The sequence below is a fragment of the Mauremys mutica genome, chromosome 5 (assembly GCF_020497125.1).
Source record: "Mauremys mutica isolate MM-2020 ecotype Southern chromosome 5, ASM2049712v1, whole genome shotgun sequence".
Classification (NCBI taxonomy): Eukaryota; Metazoa; Chordata; order Testudines; family Geoemydidae; genus Mauremys; species Mauremys mutica.
The window spans coordinates 603,513-629,251 of record NC_059076.1 but is presented as its reverse complement, the minus strand read 5'-3'; the positions used below and the strand labels follow the sequence as shown (position 1 = coordinate 629,251).

Below are 25,739 nucleotides of genomic sequence, written 5' to 3'. Positions count from 1 at the left end.
GATCCCCAAACGCGCTCCTGTCGACTCCGGAACTCCACCAACCTGAACGGCGGTAGCGGAGTCGACATGGGGAGCCGCGGACATCGATCCCGCGCTGTGAGGACGGTAGGTAATTCGATATAAGATACTTCGACTTCAGCTACGTTATTCACGTAGCTGAAGTTGCATATCTTATATCGATATTCCCCTGTAGTGTAGACCAGCCCTCATAGACACAGGCTTGGGCAAGGCAAATCCTTACAGGTAGCACAGGGTTTGGCTAGTCCTTTCCTCAGTCAATCCCTTGTGCTGGTTTTCCTTCCCTTCTGGGGAGGGAGTGCAGCCTTCCTTCCTAGAAGGGTTCAATGTCTTGCTACACCTAGCCTACTGACAACTTCCCTGCTTCTCTCACCCCTCCATGCAGGGGAGGGTTTAAAAAGGTCACAAGCAGTTGGAGCCAGCTGAACCTAATTAGTTCCCTGGTAACCCCTTTTCCAGCTGAACCTTATTTCCCCGTGGTTCTCTCTTGCAGTGGGTCGGCTGAGTCCTTTTAACCCCCTGGGACTAATCCCCCCCGCCCCGGCAGCTGTTTGTCCTGGGTTTACCACAACTAGCAAAAGAATTCTTACTGCTTATACCAGTTCCCTAAACAAAATAAGCTATACCAGCAAAAGGATGTTAGTATAACCGCATCTACATGAGCGTTTTTGCTGGCACAGCTGCTATATCAGATAGGGGGCAATTTTTCCACACTACCTACCTAGATAGATAAGCCAACAAAACTTTCAAGTTAGTCAATTCCTTAGAAACAGAAACGTGCCTTACCTTATTGAAGATTTTGTTTGCGGAGGGCCAGCACAGCAAAAACATTGTTTCCAGCTCCCTGTGAGCAGAACAGCAAAAGACAGAAGGACAGTAGGGCTTTTGCCTTCCAGTTTATTCATCCCAGGGATTTCAATGTACCTTAAACCTGGAAAGGGATTGATTTATAGCTTCCCAAGGTCAGAAGGGACATCTAGTTTGATCTCCTGTATAAGATAGGTGCTAGAATGCCCCCAAAATAGTTCCTAGAGCATATATTTTAGAAAAACATCCAATCTGGATTTAAAAATTATCAGGGATGGAGACTTTACCATGGTAAATTGTTTCCATGATTGATTACACTCACCATTAAAAATTTACACCGTATTAAGATGAACCCTGACTCTGGCTGAACTCTCTAAACCTAAACACAAACTGAGCAACTGGTGCTGATTAGACGCATAGGCTAGGTCTATACTAGGAAATGTTTGCAAAAGATTGCTACCATTGCAATGTTAGGAGCCCCAGTGTAGGTAGCTTTCTGGCTCTATCAGCCATTTTCAGCATCAGCTTATTTAAGCGAGCCTAGCTGACACAGTGCTGACACACTTCCTCACATGGCTAACACAGAAATATTAGCAACAGTGGAAACTCTTCTAGACAAGGCCATTCAGAAAAGAAAAATCTTAAAGTCATTGGGGACTCCTGTTTCTGTTAAGTGAGCATTTTTTTTGGAGTGGGAAGACATGACCAAATTAGTTCCATCATCAAACAACTCTACTGCCTCCCTATGCATTGCAAAATCCAGTTCTAAACTGACCACTTTAACTCATGCTCCTGGGATGCCAATCTCACAGATTTTGTCTAGCCCCTCTCCTTTCACTTTTCACATCTCTTGTTTTAATGTGGCCGCATCTGCTTCCCTCCGTGCAACCGGGTGCTGCCTGTGAAGGAGGCTTCTCCTTTGCCGTTATTGCCATCTGAAACAGCCTGATTGAATCTCTCTGCCTCTCCAGTTATCCATCTCATTTCAAACAGCTGGTGGAAACATAACTTTTCTCTCTGCTGTTATTGTGTTGTTTAACTCAGCAAAGCAATTTGGGATACAATTTGAATGAAAGAGAGAAAAAAGTAAGGTTTCAGAGTAGCAGCTGTGTTAGTCTGTATCCGCAAAAAGAACAGGAGTACTTGTGGCACCTTAGAGACTAAGAAATTTATTTCAGCATAAGCTTTTGTGGGCTACAGCTCACTTCTTCGGATGCATAGAATGGAACTTAAAAAATTAAGCTGCATAGTGTACCAGTTATTCCTCAAAAATGCCATGTAAGAATCCTTGTGACAATTAGGTGATTTGGAAGCACCATAGAGGGACCCCAACATTTCTCATATGTGATGTAGCGCTATAATATAATAATGAAGTGGTACTTTGTGAAATAAGTTTTAGGTATCTCAGCTCTGCCTTGATATAACCCAGTAAAGGCTTCAGAGCATGATGCAAAATCCATGGATTTGTTGAGCCGCTCAGGAGACATCAGAGGACTGAGACACAATGACAATAGGCTCCCACATCAGAAACCCAAAGATGCTAGTGACTTTTCAAGCATTGTTACTATACACCAAGAGAAATACATAGACTCCCTGAACTGGTATAAACCCCAGCACAGACCATGTTTTAAACAACCTCAGGAGAAGGACATGAAACAGAAGTGTAAACACACCTCCTGGGGATCTGTGGCTTACTAAAGCTTTCCTGAGTTTTAGCCACATGGACTTGTCTGGATGGAGGGGCTTTTCTTAGATCACCAGGGCTGCTCTTGCTGACAAGTCCCAAGACTTTATTGTCTGGCCAGGGCATTTCCAGGTCAGGATCCAAATTTCCCCCTTTCTGGGTCCAAGGTATATTTGTTCTGGCAGGCCTTTCAGGAATCATCATGCTGGTAAATCTGCAGTTTAGTATTTTGGGCCAGCTGACTTGGACTGCGACTCCTGAGGGCAGAGTTGGGCTTGAACTGCCGCCATGCTCCCTGGATGCTAGCGCAATGGGTGTCATTTAAAATACATCTGGGGGAGCAGAGGGAGCCGGCAGCATTTCCAGCCTGGGGCCCAGGGCAGCTGCCAGCTGAGTGTGGGCTGGGACACCAGTGCTAAAGTGAGGCTGGGTACACAGGGAGAGCTGGGAGCCGGCCCTGTGCCCTATAGCTGGGGTTGCTGCGCCCCGCTGGCGCAGAGGGGCAGCCTGGTCTCTGTGCAGGGAAGCTCCACAGGGCAAGCCCCCTCCCTCTTAGGGTGACCAGATGTCCTGGTCCCTCTCACCTTTCTTCTCCCCCATAGCATCAGCTGCCTCTGCCCCTCTCAGCCCCACGCAGTGGGGCTGGGCAGCCGGTGGGGGGCGCTGGCTGGCTGCCTTCTCCGCCCCGCGCACTAAAGCCCCTCCATCCCTCCCGCCCCGTGGGAAACTCAGGGGCCCTGTGACGTCCCGAGGGGCTTTTCTGACGTCACGTGGGCAAATACCCAGCACGCAATACAGCCGGGCGCCTTTAGCTGGAGAGGAGCGTCCTGCTTGGGGTGGGCATGGCAGGGCTGCAGGCTGCCGGCTCGCCCCGCTGCGCTCCGGAGTCAGCGATCCGGGCTGCGCGCAACGTGGATCGAGCAGGCTCATCCGTGTGCACTGCCCTGCTGCGTCCACATGATTGTACCATGTCCACATGGTTGTATCGCTGCAGCCAGTGGCGATCTGGCGCTGTAATCTATGTGGATCCAGGAATACAGGCTATGTCCAGTGTCGAATCAGCAGTGTAATCCATGTACAAGTGTAATCATGATGTATGATTCATCAGCATGGTCCATGTGCAATATGGATTCACCACTGTAATCTGTCTGCTGTACTGGAGCTGGTGATTTGGATCTGATCATCTCTTTGCAGGCAGGCAAGAAGAGCATAGCAAGAAGTATTCATTCGTTTTGAGGGTATATATTAATATGTACTATTCTTATTTGATTTTTAGCAAAACAGAACAAAGTGCAGTAACTGCCAGTAAAAAATAAACTCTTGTAATGTACATATACCAAGAATGTATAATTTGATTTCTTGAAGCATTCTTTTCTAGGGGTACTTTATATTTAAAGAGTAGTGAGACTAGTTAATTGCTGGTGTGTTTAATCAACTCTTTCTCAGTGGTTAACGCTACAAAGAACTCACCCAGGGGTCACCCCAGAAGGGAACAGTCATGTTATTTGTTAAACTGAGATTTATAGTCAAAACTTCATTGTACAGTGAATACGAATATAATTATAAAGTTAGGAGTGCTCATAATAGTGAACTCTCTCTCTATATATTCTAGCTGGTAGGCCTCCAGGTTTTCAGAGCAGCACAAGTCAAACAAGGCCAGTCGTTAAGTGTGAAAACGTGCAGTTGAAGATGACCAGTTTAAGTAGCACTTCATCATAAAGACATTTTATTTTCCACTCGTGAACCCTGCTGATATTTTTGCTCACTGCCCTGCTCATTAACAAAACTAGGGGGCAGCCTTTCCTCATGTTAAGCAGCACTTATTTGCAGAAGAGATCCCATTGTGCACCCAGGCACACACTCAAAAGTCCCCACTTGCAAGTGTTGAAGAAGGAGGCACACGCTGCTTGTTGCATGGGTGAATGGAAGGTGCACAGATACCAGGGTGACAGGAAGGCTACAAGAACCTGAATAGACTAAGCTACACAGGTGAGCAAGCACTTTTCAGTTGTAGAATTTGACTTTGTGTCAGCATAAACTAGAAGAAGGAGAAGTGGTTTTATACAGGAGCTCTCATATTTAGTCAGAATGGGGACCACTTCTTAAGAGAGAACTGGTCGCCCACCTCCCTGGCACTATCCCCTTTATGAGCCACCATTCTCTAGAGAAATTACAATACTTGATGAATCTGTACATTCAGAATTAATACCTTCAAAATCAAGAAAGCCTCCTTTCCCAAACCAAATTCCACTATTTCATTTTTCTCTTCATTGAATCTCCCCAGCACCTCTCTCCCCACCAAGCTACCTCTCCCCTCCTGTTTGCCCCACTCCCTTGTTAAAGTGTCTTAGGCCTGGTCTACACTAGGAGTTTATGTCGAATTTAGCAGCGTTAATTCAACTTAACCGTGCACCCGTCCACACCAGGAAGCTAATTAGTTCGACCTAGAGGGCTCTTTAGTTCGAATTCTGTACTCCTCCCCAACGAGGGGAGTAGCGCTAAATTCGACATGGCTATGTCGAATTAGCCTATGTGTGGACAGAAATCGACCTTAGTAGCTCCGGGAGCTATCCCACAGTGCACCACTCTGTTGACGCTCTGGACAGCAGTCCAAGCTTGGATGTTCCGACCAGCCACACAGGAAATGCCCAGGGAAAATTTGACACGCTCCGGCGCCTTGTGGATGTTCTGCAGGACCGCAGGCAGGAGGACAGAGCCCCCCTGCACTGTATCTGCAACCGCCCTCCCCCGCCACAAAGTCCCAAACCCCCCTCACCCAAAGTAACAAGAAGGAGGGGCAACAGGGGCCGTGAAAACTGTCACTGCACCCCTGCAGAGTGCACAAATACAAGAAGGCTCTCATTCCCTAAATGTTGAGAAGTCCTTCCCTTCCTGGCTCACCAAAGCCCCAATCCCAGTTTCATCCCCTAACTGTGTAGTTGATTATTAAAAGTAGTTTGCTGTTAATTACTATTTCCGTCAAGTTTTTCTACAGAAGACTGTCTGTGAAGGGGGGGGGGGAAGGGGGTTGTTAATTGCATAGGACAGTCACCTTTATCAGGGTACAGACACGGGGGTCACACACACAGTGCAGTCAGTAGGCACCCTGGTCGGTCTGGGAGGTGTTTTCCATGTTCTGTGTGGGTGGGGGGGTACGTGACTTTGTGGCATGGGAGGGCGGTTACAGAACTTATGCAGCGGTCCTTGTCCCGGACCACAGAGCCACACAGCAGGGGAATCTGTAACCGTCCTCCCCCACCACAAGGTCACGTAGCCCCCGCACACAGAGTCCCGAAAAGGAGGGATGGCAGGCTCCGTTGAAACAACCAGTCCGGCACTGCAGACTGCTCTAGGAGCAGGAGCCTATCATTCCTCGAGTGTAGAAGCGGTGTTAACATCACTGCACACCCTACCCACTACAGTCTGCATCCCTGTTTCAACCCTTTAACGTGAATTCATTAATAAAGAAAACGTTGTTAATTAACAATGTTCCATTAACTTTATTTTTAAATGTGTGTTGGAAGGGGGGAAAACGTGGTGAACGGGGTATGTAACCGCAGAAGAAAGTCAACAGTAACTGAAGCAGGGGCAGGTTCAGCTTCTCTGTAAAGAAACTGAACAGTCACAGGTTACCCTGCTCCCTGAGGAACCTAGCTTTCAAAGCCTCCTGGATGCACAGTGCTTCCCGCTGGGCTCTTCTAATTGCACGGCTGTCTGGCTGAGCGTAATCAGCAGCCAGGCGATTTGCCTCAACCTCCCATCCCGCCATAAAGGTCTCCCCCTTGCTCTCACAGAGATTGTGGAGCACACAGCAAGCTGCAATAACAATGGGGATATTGGTTTCGCTGAGATCCGAGCGAGTCAGTAAGCTCCTCCATCTCCCCTTGAGACGTCCGAAAGCACGTTGAATGATGACAGTTACCCAAGACCACGCTCGACACATTTTTCCCCCCAGCATGCATTGTGGGGAAATCCCAGAATTCAAATGGGCAGCGGGGACTGCGGGAACTGTGGGATAGCTTCCCACAGTGCACCGCTTCCAGTGTCGACGCTTGCCCCGTTAGTGTGGACTCACAAAGTCGAATTAGTGTCCTTAGTGTGGACACACAAATTCGACTTTGTGAGGTCGATTCCACAATTCCTCTGCTCTGGAGTGTAACTGCACCATGGTCTAGATGGCCCAAGACTCCGGGTTCAAGTGTCTGACCATCACCAGGGCACAGACACTTCTCAGTGTACTACTTCTAGTTGAAGAAAGGAGGTGGGGGGGAAAGCTATTTTCAACAGAAACGACAGAGAACCGTGAATTAGAACTACAGCACTAAGATGCCAGGCTCCTTCAGATCTCTGTTCGGAACTGCAGGTTGGTCCCAGCCATTTTCCTCTCGTAATCTTCATTGAATGTCTCATTCTGGTAGGGTGACCAGACGTCCCGATTTTATCGGGACTGTCCCGATATTTGCTTGTTTGTCCCGCGTCCCGACCGATGTTCGGTCGGGACGCGGGACAAACAAGCAATTTTGCCCTCCGCTCCGGTGCATAGACGGAGCCCGGAGGGGCTTTCACCCCCCCCACTTCCCCCGACCATCCCCCTTCTTCCCCCATTGGACCCCTCCCCAAATCCCTGCCCTGGACCCGCCCCAACCCTGCCCCTCACTGCCCCATTGGATCCCTCCCCAACTCCCCGCCCTGGCCCCGCCTCTTCCCCAAGCACGCGGCATTCCTCCTCCCTCCCAGGTTTGCACACGGGCCATGGCCGGGGCTGGGAGTGCAGCACGGAGGCTACTCCAGCCCTGCAGCCTGCAGGGCAGCGTGGAGCAGGCAGGGGGCAGAGACACGTGTGGGGCAGACACGCTCCTGCCAGGAGGGGCCGGGCCCGGCTGCCTGGTTCGCCCCCTGCCCGGGGGGGGGGTGTCCCCGAGTTCCCTGCAGCCGGAGCGGGGCTGCCCGGGGCGAGTGTCCCAGGCGGGGCAGAGTGGAGCAGCCTCTGCTGTGGGGCTGGTGCTATGAAGCCCGGGAGCGGCTGGGCCGGGAGCTGCAAGAGGGGTCCGGAGCGTGGCTCGGCTGCACAGCTCGGGGCCCAGGAGCGAGGGGATGGGGGAGCTGGGAGTGTATTGGGGGTCAGAGCTGAGAGTTGGGTGGAGATGGGGCGCTTTTTTTTTGCTCCACCCCCCCTCGGGTCCCGATATTTGCTCCCCCCCCCCCCCCGCGTCCCGATATTTCATGTTTGTCATCTGGTCACCCTACATTCTGGGCCACAGTAAAGTGATTCTTCCAGTCCCCAGCAATCCCTGAAACAAAAACAAAAACAAAACAAAAAACAAAAAGACAGTGAATGAAACAGCAGAGCTCTTGGTGAAGCAGAAGAACTCCCAGTGGTGGAAATGCAATAGAAAAAGAGTATCAAGAAAACACTAATGGTCTAAATTCTACTCTCAGTTACATTCTTTTCTCTGGCTCAGGGGTTCTCAAACTGGGGATCATGACCCCTCAGGGGGTCACAAGGTTATTACATGGGGGGTCATGAGCTGTCAGCCTCCGCCCCAAACCCCACTTCACCTCCATCATTTATAATAGTGTTAGATATTTAAAATGCGTTTTTAATGTATAACGAGGGTCACACTCAGAGGCTTGCTATGGGAAAGGGGTCACCAACACAAAAGTTTGAGAACCACTGCCTCAAGCTCCAAAAGATTTGTGAGGGTGTAACTGAGAATTTGAACCTCGATCTATTAAGTGAATACATTTTTCTGTGCATCACAAACAAAAATATAGTTAAACTGAATGTTCATTGGATAAAAACTCCTAACAGCTTAACACTTTGAGCACCTTTTCCATATAATGAGCACAAAAAGGCATCAAGAAAAATGCTGGTGTCCAGGATAGCGAATTGATAAAAAGAGCAGACTTTGAAAAAAATGTTTTGGTAGCAATTAGCTTTTAACTGGAAATTAGTCACTGGAAAATTGGTGAACTGAAATATTGTATTGGTCAATTTGCTAACAGTTTGTGGAAGCACTGGGTGGATGCCAGAGAAAGCAAACCAGCTAACCAGATCCTGCATTCCATATTGATTGTTTTAAACATAGTTTTAGTATGGAAATTATTCCCTCTCACCTATATTATTATTAGTAAACATGTTTATTACAGTAGTGTCCAGGGAACAGCAAAACTGGGTCCCCATTGTGCTAGGCGCTGTACACACAGAGTAATAAAGAGGCTTAGTCCCAAATGGCTCACGCTGTATCATTCTGTCTTGTGGCAGAGCTCCGGCTTTGCCTCAGGCGGTCCTGCGCTTCTAGGCGGTTAGGGCTGGCCTCAGAGGTTTGCTGTGACCCTCAATAGAGCCTCTCTCCCCTCCTAGAGAGGAGGGTTACAGCTTACTGAGCCACCTTCAGCATCGGTCAGTCAATGGGTTTGGTGTCAGAGCCCTCTTGACTCCCTGTCTTCCTACTCAGGGAGCGCTTTTGTAGAGGTGTGGAGAGGGTTGGGGGGAACCCAGGCCCACCCTCTTCTCCAGGTTCCAGCCCAGGGTCCCTAATGGCACCAGCAACAGGTAGTTTTCCTACACTACCGGAGCGATAGCCCTTCCCTTCGCTAGTGCCTGTGCGAATCCTTACCTTTACGCATGAAAGGGGAGATGCTTTGATCCATAACATCATTTGGGGTCATCTTATAATTTGTGGTGGGATTCTCTTTCATCATTTCAAATGAAGTGTGATAGACGATCCTGTCCAGAACCTCTTCCTTCAGATCCTTCCCCAGGAAATGCATCACCTTGCGAATTTCACGCTTTGGATCCTACAGAAAAACAAGTGGCACTTCAGGTGGTGGGACCCAGTGGCTCAACTAGTCAGGTTACCACCATGTAACACAGTGAAAGTCTAGAACTTTTATGAGATGCCAGCAACCTTAGTTGTTCCACTGTATCAAAACTAATATCCAGCAACCCATCAATACATTTCATCAACCTTGCACCCAATTCTTACACACTTTCCCAAAACAGAACGGAGATTAATAGCCCAAAAAGAAAAAAACCCTTCTTTGTCTCCCTCCCTAGCATTAGCACATTGCACAGGCCAGCTTAATTCTGGCTCTGCCTAACTTTTGAGTACTGGGCTTTGCTACCCAAATAATGTTATTTTAACATAGTTTTTTGGGGGGTGCAAGATGTGTAGAGAGAGAGAGACCAAGACTGGTCTGTAACTCACCAGTCCCATCACTTTATTTAGAAAGTGATGCAGACGGCCACTCCAGAGGGACCCTCATTTCAGCCACATCTTCCCCAGCCAGGCACAGAATTCTTAGGGCCAGATCCGCAGCTGCTGCAGCCCTAACGACTACACCAGTGGAACTCTGCTGATTTAAGGACCTGTCCCTTGCTCTCAAACTTCACTTCCTGTTCTTCAGCAATACGTGGATGCTAAGCTTCAGGATAACCCAGCTCCAAATACTAGCCCATATTACTGTTACTTGGGAAGGTAGTGATTCATTCCATTTCGTGTGGTTCAAAGCTATAGTTGGGATGTTTATCCAAATCTCTCTGGTACGGAAATCACCCAAGATCAGGCTCTCATGAGATTTCTGGTACTGCTGGGTTGGAAATACCCAATTCCTCTCCCAGCTAAAACCAGGAATTCCAGAGTGAAATTAAAGGGAACAGGAACAACTGTTCTTTTTCAAATCCCCATCTAAGGTTCACTTTGGGCCTGAGCAAGAGGTCAAGTCCCTTCTAGACTAGCTCCCCCATCTTTAATTATATGCTTCCCTAACTTCCCCCTCCCCTTCCTGCCTCTTAATAAATGTGCTACATCAGCATTTTTAAATTAGAGGGGTAAAAGTCTCTTTAAAGAAAGGAGCTCTCTTTTGGTGCTTGCTCTTCAAGAGAAGCACTCTCACAAGCCTGAACTCCAGCATGGGCAAGAGGCTTTGGGAAAGCAAAATGCCCCAGTGGTTAGGGCACTAGCTTGGGACTCAGGACACCTGGATTCAGTTCCTTGTTCCGCCACACACTTCCCGTGTGACCCTGGGCAAGTCACTTAACCTCTTTATGCCTCAGTTCCGTAAAAATGGGGAATAGCAGCACTGACCTCCCTCACAGGGGTGTTATGAGGATAAATCCATTTGATATCATGAGGCTCATGATAAATCTAGACACATGGGGGAGGTTTAGGTTGGATATTAGGAAAAACTTTTTCACTAGTAGGGTGGTGAAGAACTGGAATGGGTTACCTAGGGAGGTAGTGGAATCTCCTTCCTTAGAGGTTTTTAAGGTCAGGCTTGACAAAGCCCTGGCTGGGATGATTTAGTTGGGTTTGGTCCTGCTTTGAGCAGGGGGTTGGACTAGATGACCTCCTGAGGGCCCTTCCAACCCTGAGATTCTATGATTCTATGATTTCTAGATAAGGGAGAATAAGTGGGGAAGGAGGGAGCTCAGGGGTAGTATTAGCACCAGCCAAAGCATTTAACTAGTCACAGTCTGGCCCTTTTACTCATGGTGGACCGCACTACCCTAGAGAGAGAAATTCTCTTCAGGACAGCCAGACTGCTCTTCAGATGGACATTGCACAGTAGGGTAAGGCATTCAACAGGTGTCAGATTCGTTGCCTCCATCCTGGTGTGTGTGGAGTGGCCCCTCAAGTGGGTACCTCTTGCCCTCTCACCTCTTTCATGTCCTCATAGAACAGGTATAAAATGGGATGGTCCTTTCTCTTCTCCCACCAGCCTTTCACATGGTCATACCAGGAACCATACGCAACTAAACTTAGAGAAAAAGGCACACACACAAATACTCTTAGTAACATGAGCGTGTCAGGTCCCTGGGGGTCATGTTCTCTTTTGGCTCAATGCCACTGAAATGCATTGTGTGTGCAATTACTATGACATCACGTGTAAATTGGGTAACTGGGCACAAACCACCAGTTGCAGCTATTCGCCTACACTAGGTCAAATTCTTTGTCCCTTTGGTTCCACTGTCAGGTTAGAATCTTCATCTATTATTTTATGTGACTAGAGCAGAAACTAGATATTAACAAACTCTTATATAAATACAGCTTAGGGCCAGATCCCAGCGGGTACTGGCATACTTTCAATGAAGTCAATCCCCAGCTGGTGTAAATCAGCATAGCTTCATTAAAGTAAATGGGCCAGATCCTTAGCTAGTGTAAATTAGCCATACACCTCTACCTCGATATAACGCCACCTGATATAACACGAATTCGGATATAACGCGGTAAAGCAGCACTCCGTGGGGGGGCAGGGCTGCACGCTCTGGCGGATCAAATCAAGTTCGATATGACGCGGTTTCACCTATAACGCGGTAAAAAAATTTGGCTCCCGAGGACAGCGTTACATCGAGGTAGAGGTGTAGCTCCCTTGAAGTCAATGCATCTATGCTGATTTACAGCTGCTGAGGATCTGGCCCTACGTTATAGTTATATAAGGTCTGGGCCAGTGGCCGCATTGCTATGCAGATTCCCCAACCACTGCTCCCTCTGAAGGGGAGCCCAGAAGCAGTGGAGGCTACTCAAACTCACTGGTCTACTAGGAAAATTCCCTCCCTCAGTTCTCACTGCATTTCCTAGTATACAGAGAGTACACTGAAAGGCACAGCATCCAATTTTTCCACCAAGAGGCAGAACCTGGCCTGGAGAAATTCACCTGCAGTTGCAAGTCTCTTTTCCTTTATGCTTCAAGCAGCATCAATTTAAAACCTCAGGAACATGAATTGCTAACAGATGTCAGTCTCACCTCTGCCTGCCATGTATTTCTCAATGTATTGCTCCCACGTGCCGGGGTCTGGATGCAGCTTGTTCATCAGGTCAAAATGGTAGAAGGAGACAGCTACATCTTTGGCATTTCGGGCAACATAGATCATCTGTGGCAGGAAGAAGAGAAGAATCCATATTGCCTCGGTGTCCTTGAGTTCTGAGTGGCTCTAGACTTGGATTTTCAGAGGTGCCTTAGGGAGTTTGGTGCCTAATTTCCTTAGTCTCCTTTCAAAATCCCAGCCCTACTGCAGGGGATCCAAACTGTGGCTCAAGGCCCAGATTAAAGCTGCAGGGACTGGAAGCGCCCCTGGACACTGTGGTCTGAGAGTAGCGCACCATGGACTGGGCATGGGAATGGAAGCTACAGGAGCTCTAATCCTGGCTCGGACACTAGCTTTTCCACTGGCTCTGTGGTCTTGGGTCGAGCTCTCTGTTTCTCAGCTTCCTCATCTGTAAAAATGGGGAAAACAACACCACACATTTCTGCCAGTGTAACCTAGTGCACAGGCCCCGCAGGGATGGAAACTCTGGCAGTACTAGTACTCCACTAGGGGAACAACAAGCGGTCAGCACAACTGCCAAAGGGAGTGGTGTTTGCCAAGGAGGGATTGTGACCAGGATGCCTGGGGGATTAGTTAAGTCAGTGCATCCCCCTGGGGACCTCCTATGGAGCCTGAGTTGCAGGTTAAACCAGCCTACCTCTGAAGGATGGAAACAATGCGATCCCGATGTGCCCTGCCCTTGGGGCACATCGTTCTACTCCCCTGGGTGTAGCAGTCAGTGGGTCTGCTCCCATGTGTATTCAGACATAGCCATTCATATCGTGGCAAAATACATCATGCCCTGCAGGGCCAACATGGCTACAGAGGAGTGAGCTGGATTGTACTCTGGCTCTCATACCATCAGGCGGAACTGTTAGTTGAGTTGCAATTGCAAGACCACATTTACCCCCCAGTTATGGGTGGGTAACCCCATTGAAGACAATGGGGATTGCCCAGGAAACAGTATTTTAAATCAATGGGTGTTGCACAGATGTTGGTGATGTTGGCAAAATTTGCTTTCCAGGATCTTTGTTACTGATGGTGATGTATGAGCCAGGAAGAACCCAGTCTGATTGTCAGATCCCAGGGGGAGCCTGCAAAGCTGAAGGCTGGAAAAACACTCAACTAAAGGCACTGGAATCCCATGAGGCCAATTTTAATGGGAACTGGATGTCTGGATCCCTTAGGGATCTTTGAAAATCTCAGCCTAACTATGAATACAAACTTGCATCCCAATGTTGTAAAGGTAAAGCTGCAAAAATGCTGCTCTAGGTAGATATCACCATGGAAACTCACAATTAAACTCTTCCCACTGGAGAAAAGAGTCAGTGGGTAAAAATGAGGAAGAGGAACCTGGCGGAGGTTGGGACTACCATGAGTATTCTGTGTGCTCAAGGCAAACGATACTTCCCCTATCATCCCATTGTCCAGAAGGTCTGAGTTCCCAGCTACTGGTTACCTTGCAGCCATTTTCCCAGAAGGACATTGGAAGGAGCTGGACTGGGAGGTGGGTTTTCACTAAACGAGGAGATGACTTCTCGGCCAGTTTCTCTGTACCTGGGAAGCAGAGGTTCAAAGGGATCATTGATGCCGCTAGAGAAGGCATTAAAGGTAACATTTCCAAAAGCATCCAAGTCTCACTGAAAGTCAGGAACCAAACCTAGATCTTCTGAGTCTTAGGCCAGTGCTCCAGCCATAATCCCTTCTTTCCTCTCCTGAGCTGCAAGCCAGCCACACAGAATCATTGACCTTTTTGTCTGGAATCACCCGACACTAGTCCTACGTTTACCTGGTGGCATCTTTCCAGGGGCAGCAAATTCCAACATGGGCACTTTGTTGAAAATTGCATCCCTCTTGCATTTGTCAGGATCTCCATCGTTCAGAATCATGTCCACAATTTCACTCATCCATGTAGTGCCTGGAAAGAAGAGGAGAGAACAAAAATCCAGTCAAGAACCAAGTTTATCCCGCAAGGAACAGTCAAGCAGGAACCCCATCCACTGTTCTTCCAGCCAAAACAGCACTTATGATATTCAGCCTATTCATTTAGGATCTTCAATATTCTAGCTCAGCGGTTCTCCCCTGTGGGTCGGGACCCCAAAGTGAGTCATGACCCCATTTTAATGGAGTTGCCAGGGCTGGCTTAGACTTGCTGGGACCCCCACCTGCCTGGGACTGAAGCCCTTGGGCTTTGTCTTTGGGCCCCTCCCCCACCTGAGGCAGTGGGGGCGGGGCTCAGGCTTTGGCTATGGCCTCCAACCGGGGCGGCAGGGCTCCGGTGGACTCAGGCTTTGGTCCTCCCTCCTGGGGTCATGTAGCAATTTGTGTTGTCAGAAGGGGGGGTTGCAGAGTGGAATGAAGTTTGAGAACCGCTGTTCTAGCGACATCTCTTCTGCTCGCCTGAGGCTGAGGAGCAATGGAATAGCATTAATCTGTAGTCAAACATGATAGTGTGCCAGCGTTGTCAAATGCAGGTACTGATGGCAAGTGGCTCACTCCACAGCTCTTTTTGTGGCAGGCCTGCAAGCCCATGCCACCATACCCATTTTCAGGGATGGCGAGAGGCCTCTCCTAGGCCAACACAACTGCTAGTTGATTTTCCATTGTTATGTTTTTGATGGGCGTCATCACTGTGCTCAGCAGCTGCCTACATGACACAGGAGAAGACATGGTTGCAGCCCCGAGGGGAGTTTACCATTTATATAATGCACCACACTGGCCTATCCCAGCTAATGTGGGACAAGAGAGATGCTGCTGCCCCCTCTCACATCCCAATGTTAGGCCTTCAACATCTTAATTTCCCCTCTTCTAACCCCTGCCGGCTTCCCTATGAGCCAGTGCAGCAGAGCTGCTTGTGCTACAATCCTCCAAGCTATGCCATAGAGTCACAGCAAGGTTTGCCGACTGTGACTGGTTCCTTGCTGGAATGGTAGGTGATCTCTGTTTGGAAAGATGAATCAGTAATTTGAACTCTGAGCCCTTCTGGCTCACAACCATTTAAACCATCCACAGCATAATGGAGAAAATCCAGACCTTTAATTCCACCTCTTCTGAGCCTGCTGCTTTGTTTATGCTTAAAGTAAAATAAACAAACCACTCAAAATCAACCTATCAATTCCAGGGCCAGATTCTGCCGGTGTTGCTTACATTTAATATTACTTCACTCTGGGAGCTATCCCCGGCAGGAAAGTGCTAATCAGCATGAGTGAAGGTGACAGTAACTGCTGCAAAAACCAGTAAATATTAATTAAATAAATAAATAAGACATTATTGGTCAGATGGCAAATGAACTGCCTGAGATTGCTCAGAATTCACCCGTCCCTGGAACCAAAGACCTTTTACTTGTTAAATGATTCATGGGTGCCTCAATTTCCCTCTTCTTCTATAGCACCTGGGCTCTAAGGCGCTGCACTGCGGTGATCACAGTTTGTGCATCAGTCTCCCTCCTTAATCAACCAGAACAACTCAAAGTATCCCAGGACCTGACCTTAGTGACTCCACAAAGTCTCTAGCCCCTTACAACTGAATAGTGTTATACTGGAAACAAACATTAATAAATCGACCTAACGCAGCTTATGTCAGCCTAACTTTGTAGTGTAGTCCAGGCCTGAGTCTCCAGCCTAGCAAGGCACATCACCAAACATTAGGACAGCCCAAGAAAATACACCTCTACCCCAATATAACGTGACCCGATATAACACAAATTCGGCTATAACATGGTAAAGCAGTGCTCGGTGGGGCCGGGGGGAGGGGGGGGAACGCGGGGCTGCGCAGTCTGGTGGATCAAAGCAAGTTCAATATAACCCGCGGTAAGATTTTTTGGGTCCCCAGGACAGCGTTATATTGAGGTAGAGGTGTACTATGTTAAGTTTGTGCCTTTACGTTCTCAGGGAGGGGACGTGCCCATCCATCTCCCTGTGACTGCATGGTGCCTGGGTATTCCTCTTTCAGATGCTGGAGGCCATAGAAAGATAATTTCAGAAAGGAACCAATCCCAGTCCAGAAGGGTTTGGCATTACATTTGATGCGATCGTTTCCAACAGGGCCGGCTCTGGCTTTTTTGCTGCCCCAAGCAAAAAAAAAAAAAAAAAGTGGGGGGGGGGGGTGGCCGGAGCGGCAAAGCAGGGGAAAAAAACAAACAAAAACACAGCGCGGCCGGAGCGGCAAAGCAGGAGGGGGGGTAACCGTGCGGCTGGAGCAGCAAAGTGGGGGGGGGAACATGCCATGGCTGGAGCGGTAAAGTGGGGGGGAAACACGGCACGGCTGGAGCGGCAAAGCGGGGGGGGGCAGGGGAACGGTGTGGCTGGAGCGGCAAAGGGGGCGGGGGAATATGGCGCAGCCAGCAAAGCAGGGTTAAAAAACAAAACAAAAAAAAACCCCCGCGTCTGGGTGAGGCGGCTATGGAACATGGGGAGGAGGGCAGGCGGTTAGACAGTGGATGCAGTGGGGGTCTCTGCTCTTGTTGGTTTTCCTGCAGCTCCAACAGACGCTTCATCATGTCCGTTTGCTCCCCCATTAGCCTCAGCATCATGTCCTGCCTCCGCTCTTTGTGCTCACTTAATTCTTTCCTGGCCTCTGCCACTGAAGGCCTCCATGCATTAAGCTGGGCCCTATCAGTGCGGGAGGAGAGCATGAGCTCGCATGAGCATCGCGAGTGAGTTTTATACACAATAGACTGTTACGTAAATTAAGTTGTCATGGGATAAAAGGGAAGGTCTTTTCATGGATTGAGAACTGGTTAAAAGAGAGGGAACAAAGGGTAGGAATTAATGGTAAATTCTCAGAATGGAGAGGGGTAACTAGTGGAATGATCTGGAGAAAGGGGTAAACAGTGAGGTGGCAAAGTTTGCAGATGATACTAAACTGCTCAAGATAGTTAAGACAAAAGCAGACTGTGAAGAACTTCAAAAAGATCTCACAAAACTAAGTGATTGGGTGACAAAATGGCAAATGAAATTTAATGTGGATAAATGTAAAGTAATGCACATTGGAAAAAATAACCCCAACTATACATACAATATGATGGGAGCTAATTTAGCTACAACGAGTCAGGAAAAAGATTTTGGAGTCATCGTGGATAGTTCTCTGAAGATGTGCACGCAGTGTGCAAGGGCGGTCAAAAAAGCAAACTGCTGAGGGTATCAAATATGTCTGCAAAGTGCATGGATTGTAGAAATTCAGGGATGATATCTCATGTCAAATTAGGCTCATTTGAGTGATGCATTGTTTGACCATCAGTACTTAGGATGGTGGTTGGATTTAGTCACTGAGAATCTCTGTGTATGTTTAAAAAAAACAACTAAACACACAGTAGCACTAGAATCCTATGGAAACTCCAGCTTAATCCATTAGTGTATTAATTTCCAGTGGCAAATCTCAGATAGAAGGCTGCTCATATGGAGAAGGCACTGCCTGAGATCTAGGTTCAGCTGCCGGATCTCTCACAGATTCATTATGTGATCTTGGGCAAGTCACTTAATCTCTCCATTCCTTAGTCCTCCATCTGTAAAATGGGTATAGTAGTGCTTCCTTTGTCTATTTATATTGCAAACTCTGCAGGGCAGGAATTTTCTCTTGCATGTGTATTCACAGAGTGTAGTGCAATGGGATGTCCATCTTGTTTGGAGCCTCTGCTACCGCAATGCAAAGAAATAATAATAACCTTGCAGTTGTTTTCCCAGAAGGAGTCAGGAAGGAGTTGAACAGGAAGATGGGTCTTTACTAATCGGGGAGAGGGCATTTTAGCCAGCTGTGCGACACCTAAAAAATACAAAAGGGATTAAAGGGAAAAACAGGACTATTACAGCTTTGATCGTAAACTGTTTATACTCAGAGGGCCATTGTTACGAAGAGAGGAATTGGGCCCGCAGCCACTAATAATCCTGAGCTGCCATTCTGTCTCTCTCTACTGGATGAAGTCCAGATAGATGTGGATAAGGATAGAAGTAGATTTAAGCAACTAAAGAACCATACATTGGTTCTGAAAGTGGAGCTGGTGAAATCTCCCTCACTGCTGGGTAGGCAAGTGTGGCAAACCCAGGCCAAATGGCTACAAAGGGGGGGGGGGGAAGGGTAGGAATTAGTCCCAGGGGGCTTAAAAGACTTCTCCCTATCCATTGAGGAGAGACAGCTGTGAGACATTAGGTTCAGCTGGAACAGGGGTTACCAGGGAACTAATTAGGTTCAGCTGGCCCCAATTGCTGGTGACCTTTTTAAACCCTCCCTGGCAGGGAAACGGGGGGGGGGGATGAGAGAAGCAGAGAAGCTGCCAGCAAATAGGTGCAGCAAGGCTCTGCCCTCTTCCAGCAAGGAAGACTGCACTCTGTCGGAGTAAGACAGCAAGGGACTGACTGAGAGGAGGATCAGCCAGACCCTGCGTGACTGGGAAGGCTTTTACTTTGCCCAAGCCTGTGTCTCCAAGGCAAAAAGGGACTGAGCCAGCTGAGGAGAAGCAGGTACTTTGCCACACAAGTTGTGTGCACATCTGGCAGAGTTTCCACAGGGGGTAGTTTTCAGGAAGTGAGACTAGATCATCTAATCAGCCGTGTCCATCTCTAACTTTTCTGATACAAGTGAAATGTACTTATGTGAAGCTGTATGAGAAATCTTCTCTCCCCCACCCCCATCTTTTAATGAGGTGTGACTATAGCTCTGTAAAAATATAGTAGCACATCTTAAAAATGTCAGAGTGTGAACATATAATATTCTATACCCCTTTTAGGGCCAGATTTTCAAAAGAGCTCAGCACCTAACAACTCCCCTTGCGAACAGTGGAAATCTTACCTTTACGGTGGGATTTTCAAAAGAAAATATGAGAGTTAGGTGCTCAACCTCTGTTGATCATAACTGGGAATTCGGCACCTAATTCCTATAAACTCTTTTGAAAATCCCACCTTAATCAATTTTTGTATTAAGTTATTTTTAAAACATTTCAGTTCATATTTAAGTTCTTTGTGCACAGGATCCTAATACCATTGACAGTTTGCACTTATATAGGGTCAGATCCAGTGGGAATCTTTCCACTGACTTCAGTGCACTATGGATCAGATTCAGAGTGCCTTTCATTCCAAAGAACTCAGAGTGCTTTAGAAACAGTAAAGGCTAAATTCTATCCTCAGATCTATACGTGCATCTCCCAGCACAGTCTGGGAGATTGGCTTGTATATATCTGAGGACAGAATTTGGCGCCAGTTAACCAACCCTCCCAACAGCCCAGGGAGGTAAGTATATATCCTCGTATTCAGTTTTGGGCAACACAATTCCTAAAGGGAGGGTTGTCAAAGCTGCAGCTCCAATCTCTCCCGGAGCCTGCCTGCAGTGTGCGAATCTTTACCATTTGAAATTCCTGGGATGATCAGCTCCATGAAAGGGACCCGAACGTAAATCGCATCCCGTTTACACTTCTCTGCATCACCGTTGTTATAGATCATGTCCACAATTTCACTGAACCAGGTTGTGCCTGGAAATATAAAGCAACCTCGCTAAATACTCTTCTAGCATGCAGTAGGCAGGTCATAAACACGGAGTCAGATCCTCTCCCAGTGTACATTGAAGACAATGGAGTTATGCCAATTTACACCAGATGATGATCCCTTCTAGCCTCTGGCCTTTAGCAACAGACTTTGAGGGTGGTGAAATCAGTGCTCCTGGGCTTTCTTGGCCTGCGCTTGAATATGTGATGTCAGTAACGAAGTGACTCAAAGGGCCTATCATCATGGAAGTCCAATATCAACAAACTTGATATAACATCACAATGTTTCTGCTATTGCCTGAAGACCCAATGCAAATTTCCCACTAGGCTTGTGGGAAATAAACTACTCACAAATGGAGGTGTGAATTGATAGAATCCTGCCACTCTTCAGCGCTGAGCCTATGTTGAGGGCAAAAAGCCACTTCATCCATCCTGTGAAAGAAGAACTCACCCCCAGCTCATGTTGGTCAGAATCAAGTTGACAATTTCCCTTCCTGAACACTGAGTGAGGGCACTCCAGTGTTAGCCCACAAAGTCTATGGCATTCAGCAACTTGCATCCGAAGAAGAGGGTATTCACCCACGAAAGCTCATGCTGCAAAACGTCTGTTAGCCTATAAGGTGCCACAGGATTCTTTGCTGCAGCAACAGGAGAGTTTATGGTAAATGATGGTAAGAGAGCAACATGGAAGGAATGTTTTGCCACTTTTTGAACACATCCCTGTTAGGACAAAGGGGGTTGTGGTCTTATTCTCTTTCTATGCACAGCATTGTCCCAGGGCATGGCTTCTCCCCAGCTTCCAAACACTCCCTGCCCTGCCCAGTCACCTTTGAGAAGGCTTATTCGCATAACACAGGCAAGAAGAGCAACAGAAAACAGTCTGGCACTTCTCCTCCTGGTAGTTCCCCACTGAGTTCTAATCAGCTCTGCTCCCTTCCTGGAGCAGTAGGCTCAGCGCTGCTTTCCTCAGCACCTAGCCCTTTGCTCCAGGGACCCACTGCAGGAGTTAGCTCTACTCCACCATGGCTTCCCTTCCCCAGGCACAGCCTATCCCACCCACTTCCTTCACCTCTTATTTCCTGCTCTCTGGCAGCCCTTTATAGGCCCAGGTGTAACCCAGCCCCCTTTAATTGGATGGATTGGGCTCACGTGCTCTGATGCAGGAAAGCTGGGCCCAGTTCTACTCACAGGGACCAGCTACTGAGGAAAAGGGATCACGAAGGCACAGATGGAGGAGGCTTTGAGTAAGAGATTTCTATACGTAACTGAGGAACTGATAAAGGGGTTATGGTGTGAATGTGGCATGTATGTAGTATAAGAGTTGGGCAGTAGCCTCCATTTCTGCCCTGGGTTTGTGCCTTTTAGCTGCATAAGAAGAATCTCCTAATAGATCAGTGGCACTCACCTGATTTCGGGTAGGTGGAAATGAGAAGGTCATCTGGCCTCGCTTGGAATGATTCCACCTGGGCCCATTCTTCAACAATACTCCAGAATAGGGGAACACCACAGACCATTTCTAATTTCCTCCTTAATACACTTTCATCATTTTCCATCCTGGTAATGCTAGGCTAAAGGAAGAGAAAAGAATGTAAATGGAAGTGGTCTGCTTTCATTAAAAAGTGCTGGGAGACCCTCTCTTCCACTTAGCATTTATTTTGCACAGTGGAGTTTGGGAGACTTGTCAATATTAAATTGCTAGTGATAACCCGAGCAACATTCCTGCTTGTGTAATAGTTTTAGGGCTTGTGTGCAATGTTGAATGTTGCCACTAGAAGGTGACGTGGCAAAATAGACTTGATCCTATCCCTAGAAGAGGGAAGCACAATTTACATATTCATTGGGCCAGATCCCCAGCTGGTTTAAATTGGCATAAAGTCAATGGGGCTCTACTGTACGCTACTGAAGAGCTGGTCCATAAAGTCCTGAATGTTAGAAGAGTTCTATCCTAATTCTCAGCAGCAGAAGTAGCCATGCTCTCTGCTGAAGGAAGGAACAAGATGAGAATAGTGGGGACAAGGGGAAAAATGGGGTATGGAATGGCTTCCGTATGAGAAGAGATTAAAAAGACTGGGACTTCTTAGCATGGAAAAGAGACAACTAAGGGGGGATATGATGGAGGTCTATAAAATCATGACTGGTGTGGAGAAAGTAAATGAGGAGCATTATTTACTCCTCACAACACAAGAATCAGGGGTCACCAAATGAAATTATTAGGCAGCAGGTTTAAAACAAACAAAAGGAAGTATTTTTTCACACAGTGCACAGTCAACCTGTGGAACTCCTTGCCAGAGGATGTTGTGAAGGCCAAGGGTTCAAAAAAGAACTAGATAAGTTCATGGAGGATAGGTCCATCAATGGCTATTGGCCAGGATGGGCAGGGATGGCATCCTTAGCCTCCGTTTGCCAGAAGCTGGGAATAGGCGACAGGATGGATCATTTGATGACTGCCTGTTCTGTTCATTCTCTTTGGGGCACCTGGCATTGGCCACTGTCAGAAGACAGGATACTGGGTGAGATGGACCTTTGGTCTGACCCAGTATGGACACTCTTATGTTCTTAAACTGAATATGCATAGACATTTCTGTGGAAACCACTTCTTTTTTAGTGGACGTTTCATGTAGATTTAAAAATTGTTGTTGCCAGGTGAATCCAACTTGCCTCATTCTGGAATAAATCATTTTATGAGAGCTCATTAAACCTGGGCGGTGTCTTGCATGCAAGAGACTAGCTCTCTCTCAAAATAATGGACTACAATCTCTAAGCACGAGAGCATGAGAATGTTCTAGCTTCTGTAGCTGTAAAGCAGACCTTTCACCGAATATGAGGGCTTATCTATATTAGCAAAGATCACCAGTATATGTGAATCAATGTTAAATTGTTTTATTACATCAGAGCAAACTCCTAGTGCAGACACATTTAAACTACTTTAAACCATGTTTATACTGGTTCTCTGAATTCAGTAAAATAATCAGATCAAGCTAAACTGCTTTAAAAGTGACAAACCAGTTTAACTGCATGTACATTAAGTTTGCATTGGTGTAAGTTGATTAGGTTACAAAAGAGCAAAATACCATGTGGAGGTGTGCCCTCTAAATACCTGTATTTTATCCCTTTCACTCTAGCTAACTGATTAACCACCCAAAACAAAGCACAAATTGAGGGGATAGGTGGTTCTGTTATGCCCACATGTCTCAGTCATGCCAATAAGAAAAAACATGTTAAAAGGGGTGGGAAAAGTTGGCACATATCAACATTTATTCTTCCATTTACAGCAGCTCTCCACTCTGCAGTCAATACCAGAAATAGGCAACTATAGATTTATAAAAATTTCATCTGCCTGGTGTGACAAAGTTCCTCTTCTACCTTGGTGGGTCCTGCGCTTCTTGGCGGATTTGCTCACCTCAGTGATCTTCCTCTCTGGTGGAACCCCCAGTCTGGGTCAACTCCTCCTGTGTCTGATCAGGAGTTGGGAGGTTTGGGGGGAACCCAGGCCCGCCCTCTACTCCAGGTTCCAGCCCAGGGCCCTGTGGATTGCAGCTGTCTAAAGTGCCTCTTGTAACAGCTGCAGGGCCACCCAGAGGATTCCGGGGGCCCGGGGTCTTCGGCGGCGGGGGCCCTTCCGTTCCGGGACCCGCCGCCGAAGTGCCCCGAAGACCCGCGGCGGGAGCCCCCCGCCGCCGAATTACCGCCGAAGCGGGACCCGCCGCCAAAGTGCAGCCCGGTCTTTGGCGGTAATTCGGCGGTGGGGGGGGGGGTCCCCGCCGCGGGTCTTCGGGGCACTTCGGCGGCGGGTCCCAGAACGGATGGGGCCCCCCGCCACCGAAGACCGGGCTGCGCTTCGGCGGCGGGTCCCGCTTCCCCCCCGCCCCAGCCCCAGCCTCTTACCCCCGGCTCCCTCCTCACCCGGAGTCTCAGCGCCTCGCCCGACAGCCGCAGCGTGTCTCCGGCGGGGCCTGAGCTCCGTCCCGCTCAGAGCCGCGTGGTGAGGGGGTGGGGCTGGGAGCTCCACGCCGAGCGGAGGGAGCTGAGCTCAGCCCGGAGCTCCCAGCCCCGCCCCCTCACCACGCGGCTCCGAGCGGGGCGGGGCTCAGGGGCTAGGCCGGAGACACGTCGCTTGATGCGCTGAGGCTCCAGGAGAGGGGCGGAGGCAGGAGCCTCCGCTGTTCTCTTGGGGGCCCCTGCGGAGCCCGGGGCAAATTGCCCCCTTTGCCTCCCCCTCTGGGCGGCCCTGAACAGCTGCATGACAGCTACAACTCCCTGGGCTACTTCCCCATGGCCTCCTCCAAACACCTTTTTATCCTCACCACAGGTCCTTCCTGCTGGTGTCTGATAATGCTGGATTGTATGATAATTCTTCAATCCTCCAGCAGCACACGCTCTCAGTCTCAGCTCCTTGTACCTCTTGCTCCCAGCTCCTCACACGCACTTCTCTCCTCTGGCTCCTCCTCCCCTGACTAGCGTGAGCTCCCCTTTTAAACCAGGTGCCCTGATTAGCCTGCCTTGATTGGCTGCAGGTGTTCTAATCAGTGTAGCTATCTCCACTGCCTTCTAGAAAGATCTTAATTGACCCCAGGTGCCCTGATTAGCCTGCCTTGATTAACCTGGAGCAACTGCCATTTGGTTACCACAGTGCTAGGGATTTGTCCCATCACATATCCACCCCCTCTGCTCAACACCATAGGGTTGGGCAACTTGGGATGCCAGGCAGTGTGCTCGTGAAAGACCATCAGCGTTGCCGTGGTGGCATCCAGCCCTGTGCCGTATGCGGAACTGGAATGGTTGGAGGGATAAGAACCACCTGGTGACCCTTGCATTCTTTTCCTTATTTCTCTGCATCCACTGGAGGGGTGCATGGTCCGCCACAAGAGTAAATCGCCGGCCCAAGAGATAATAACGCAGTGTCTCCATGGCCCATTTGACAGCAAGGCATTCTCTCTTGACTACTGCATACTTCTGTTCTCTTGGCAGCAGCTTTCTGCTTAGGTAGAGAATCGGGTGTTCTTCATCTCCAATCATTTGTGACAGAACTGCCCCCAACCCCACCTCAGAAGCATCTGTCTGTAAAATAAATTCCTTGGTAAAGTCCGGGGCTATGAGTATGGGGTCATTACAGAGGGCTGTCCGAAGGTCTATGAATGCCCCCTCTGCAGCGTCGGGCCACTTCACCATGTCTGGACCTCGAGCCTTCACCAGGTCCGTCAGAGGACTCACCCTTCAGGCAAAGTGGGGAATAAAACGTCGGTAGTAGCCTACCACGCCTAGGAACGCACGGACCTGCTTCTTTCGGGTCGGCCGGGGCCAGTTTTGAATCGCCTCTAGCTTATTAGTTTGGGGCTTCACTATACCCCTTCCTACAATATATCCCAGGTACCTAGCCTCTGCTAGTCCTATGGCACATTTAGCAGGATTAGCGGTGAGGCCAGCCCCCCTTAAGGTGCGTAGTACTGCCTCAACTTTCTCCAAGTGAGTTCCCCAGTCTGGCGTATGGATGATGACATCATCTAGGTATGCAGCTGCATAGCTAGTATGGGGGCGCAGCAGCTTATCCATGAGGCGCTGGAATGTGGCTGGGGCCCCATGTAACCCAAAAGGGAGAACAGTGTACTGGAATAGCCCGTCTGGGGTGGAGAACGCTGTCTTTTCTTTAGCTTCTTTGGTCAGGGGAATCTGCCAGTACCCTTTTGTCGGATCCAGTGTAGTCAAGAATCGGGCACTACCCAGTCGGTCAACCAGTTCGTCGATGCGTGGTATGGGGTATGCATCAAATTGGGATACTTCATTCAGTCGGCGAAAGTCATTACAGAATCTCGTGGTACCATCAGGTTTGGGCACTAGAACAATTGGACTGCACCACTGACTATAGGATTCTTCAATAACGCCTAATTCTAACATTTTCTTTACTTCGGCCTTGATTTCTTCTCTTTTGGCTGCTGGGATTCGGTAGGGTC

The 25,739-nt window shown here is 48.5% G+C and overlaps 1 protein-coding gene across 4 annotated transcripts; it reads right to left on the bottom strand.

The window, feature by feature from the left end:
* Positions 1–6,794: 6,794 nt before the first annotated feature.
* On the bottom strand, positions 6,795–21,378 carry LOC123372010 (sulfotransferase 1 family member D1-like). 4 transcript variants are annotated; one of them, XM_045019938.1, is made up of 8 exons: positions 21,197–21,378; positions 14,110–14,238; positions 13,780–13,877; positions 12,260–12,386; positions 11,173–11,267; positions 9,130–9,310; positions 7,757–7,800; positions 6,795–6,917 (listed from the first exon to the last, which is right to left on the bottom strand). In XM_045019938.1, the coding sequence occupies exons 1-8, from the start codon at positions 21,342–21,344 to the stop codon at positions 6,849–6,851; spliced, it is 891 nt and encodes a 296-aa protein (XP_044875873.1). In that variant the 5' UTR covers positions 21,345–21,378; the 3' UTR covers positions 6,795–6,848. The 4 variants fall into 4 exon arrangements, with proteins under 4 accessions (XP_044875873.1, XP_044875876.1, XP_044875874.1 ...); XM_045019941.1 differs by lacking the exons at positions 13,780–13,877; positions 14,110–14,238 and adding exons at positions 17,983–18,080; positions 19,654–19,779 and having other exon boundaries at positions 21,197–21,377; XM_045019939.1 differs by lacking the exon at positions 21,197–21,378 and adding an exon at positions 17,983–18,055.
* Positions 21,379–25,739: the final 4,361 nt, after the last annotated feature.

Excerpts from the sequence above, each read along its gene's own strand:
- LOC123372010 (XM_045019938.1), bottom strand. The coding sequence starts at position 21,344 with ATGGAAAATGATGAAAGTGTATTAAGGAGGAAATTAGAAATGGTCTGT. Across the intron at positions 14,239-21,196 it reads TTCCACCTACCCGAAATCAG|GCACTACATGGATGAGTGAA; the intron begins GTGAGTGCCACT and ends TCTTCTTTCCAG. Across the intron at positions 12,387-13,779 it reads TCTGGGAAAATGGCTGCAAG|ATGATCTATGTTGCCCGAAA; the intron begins GTAACCAGTAGC and ends TTCCTGCCACAG.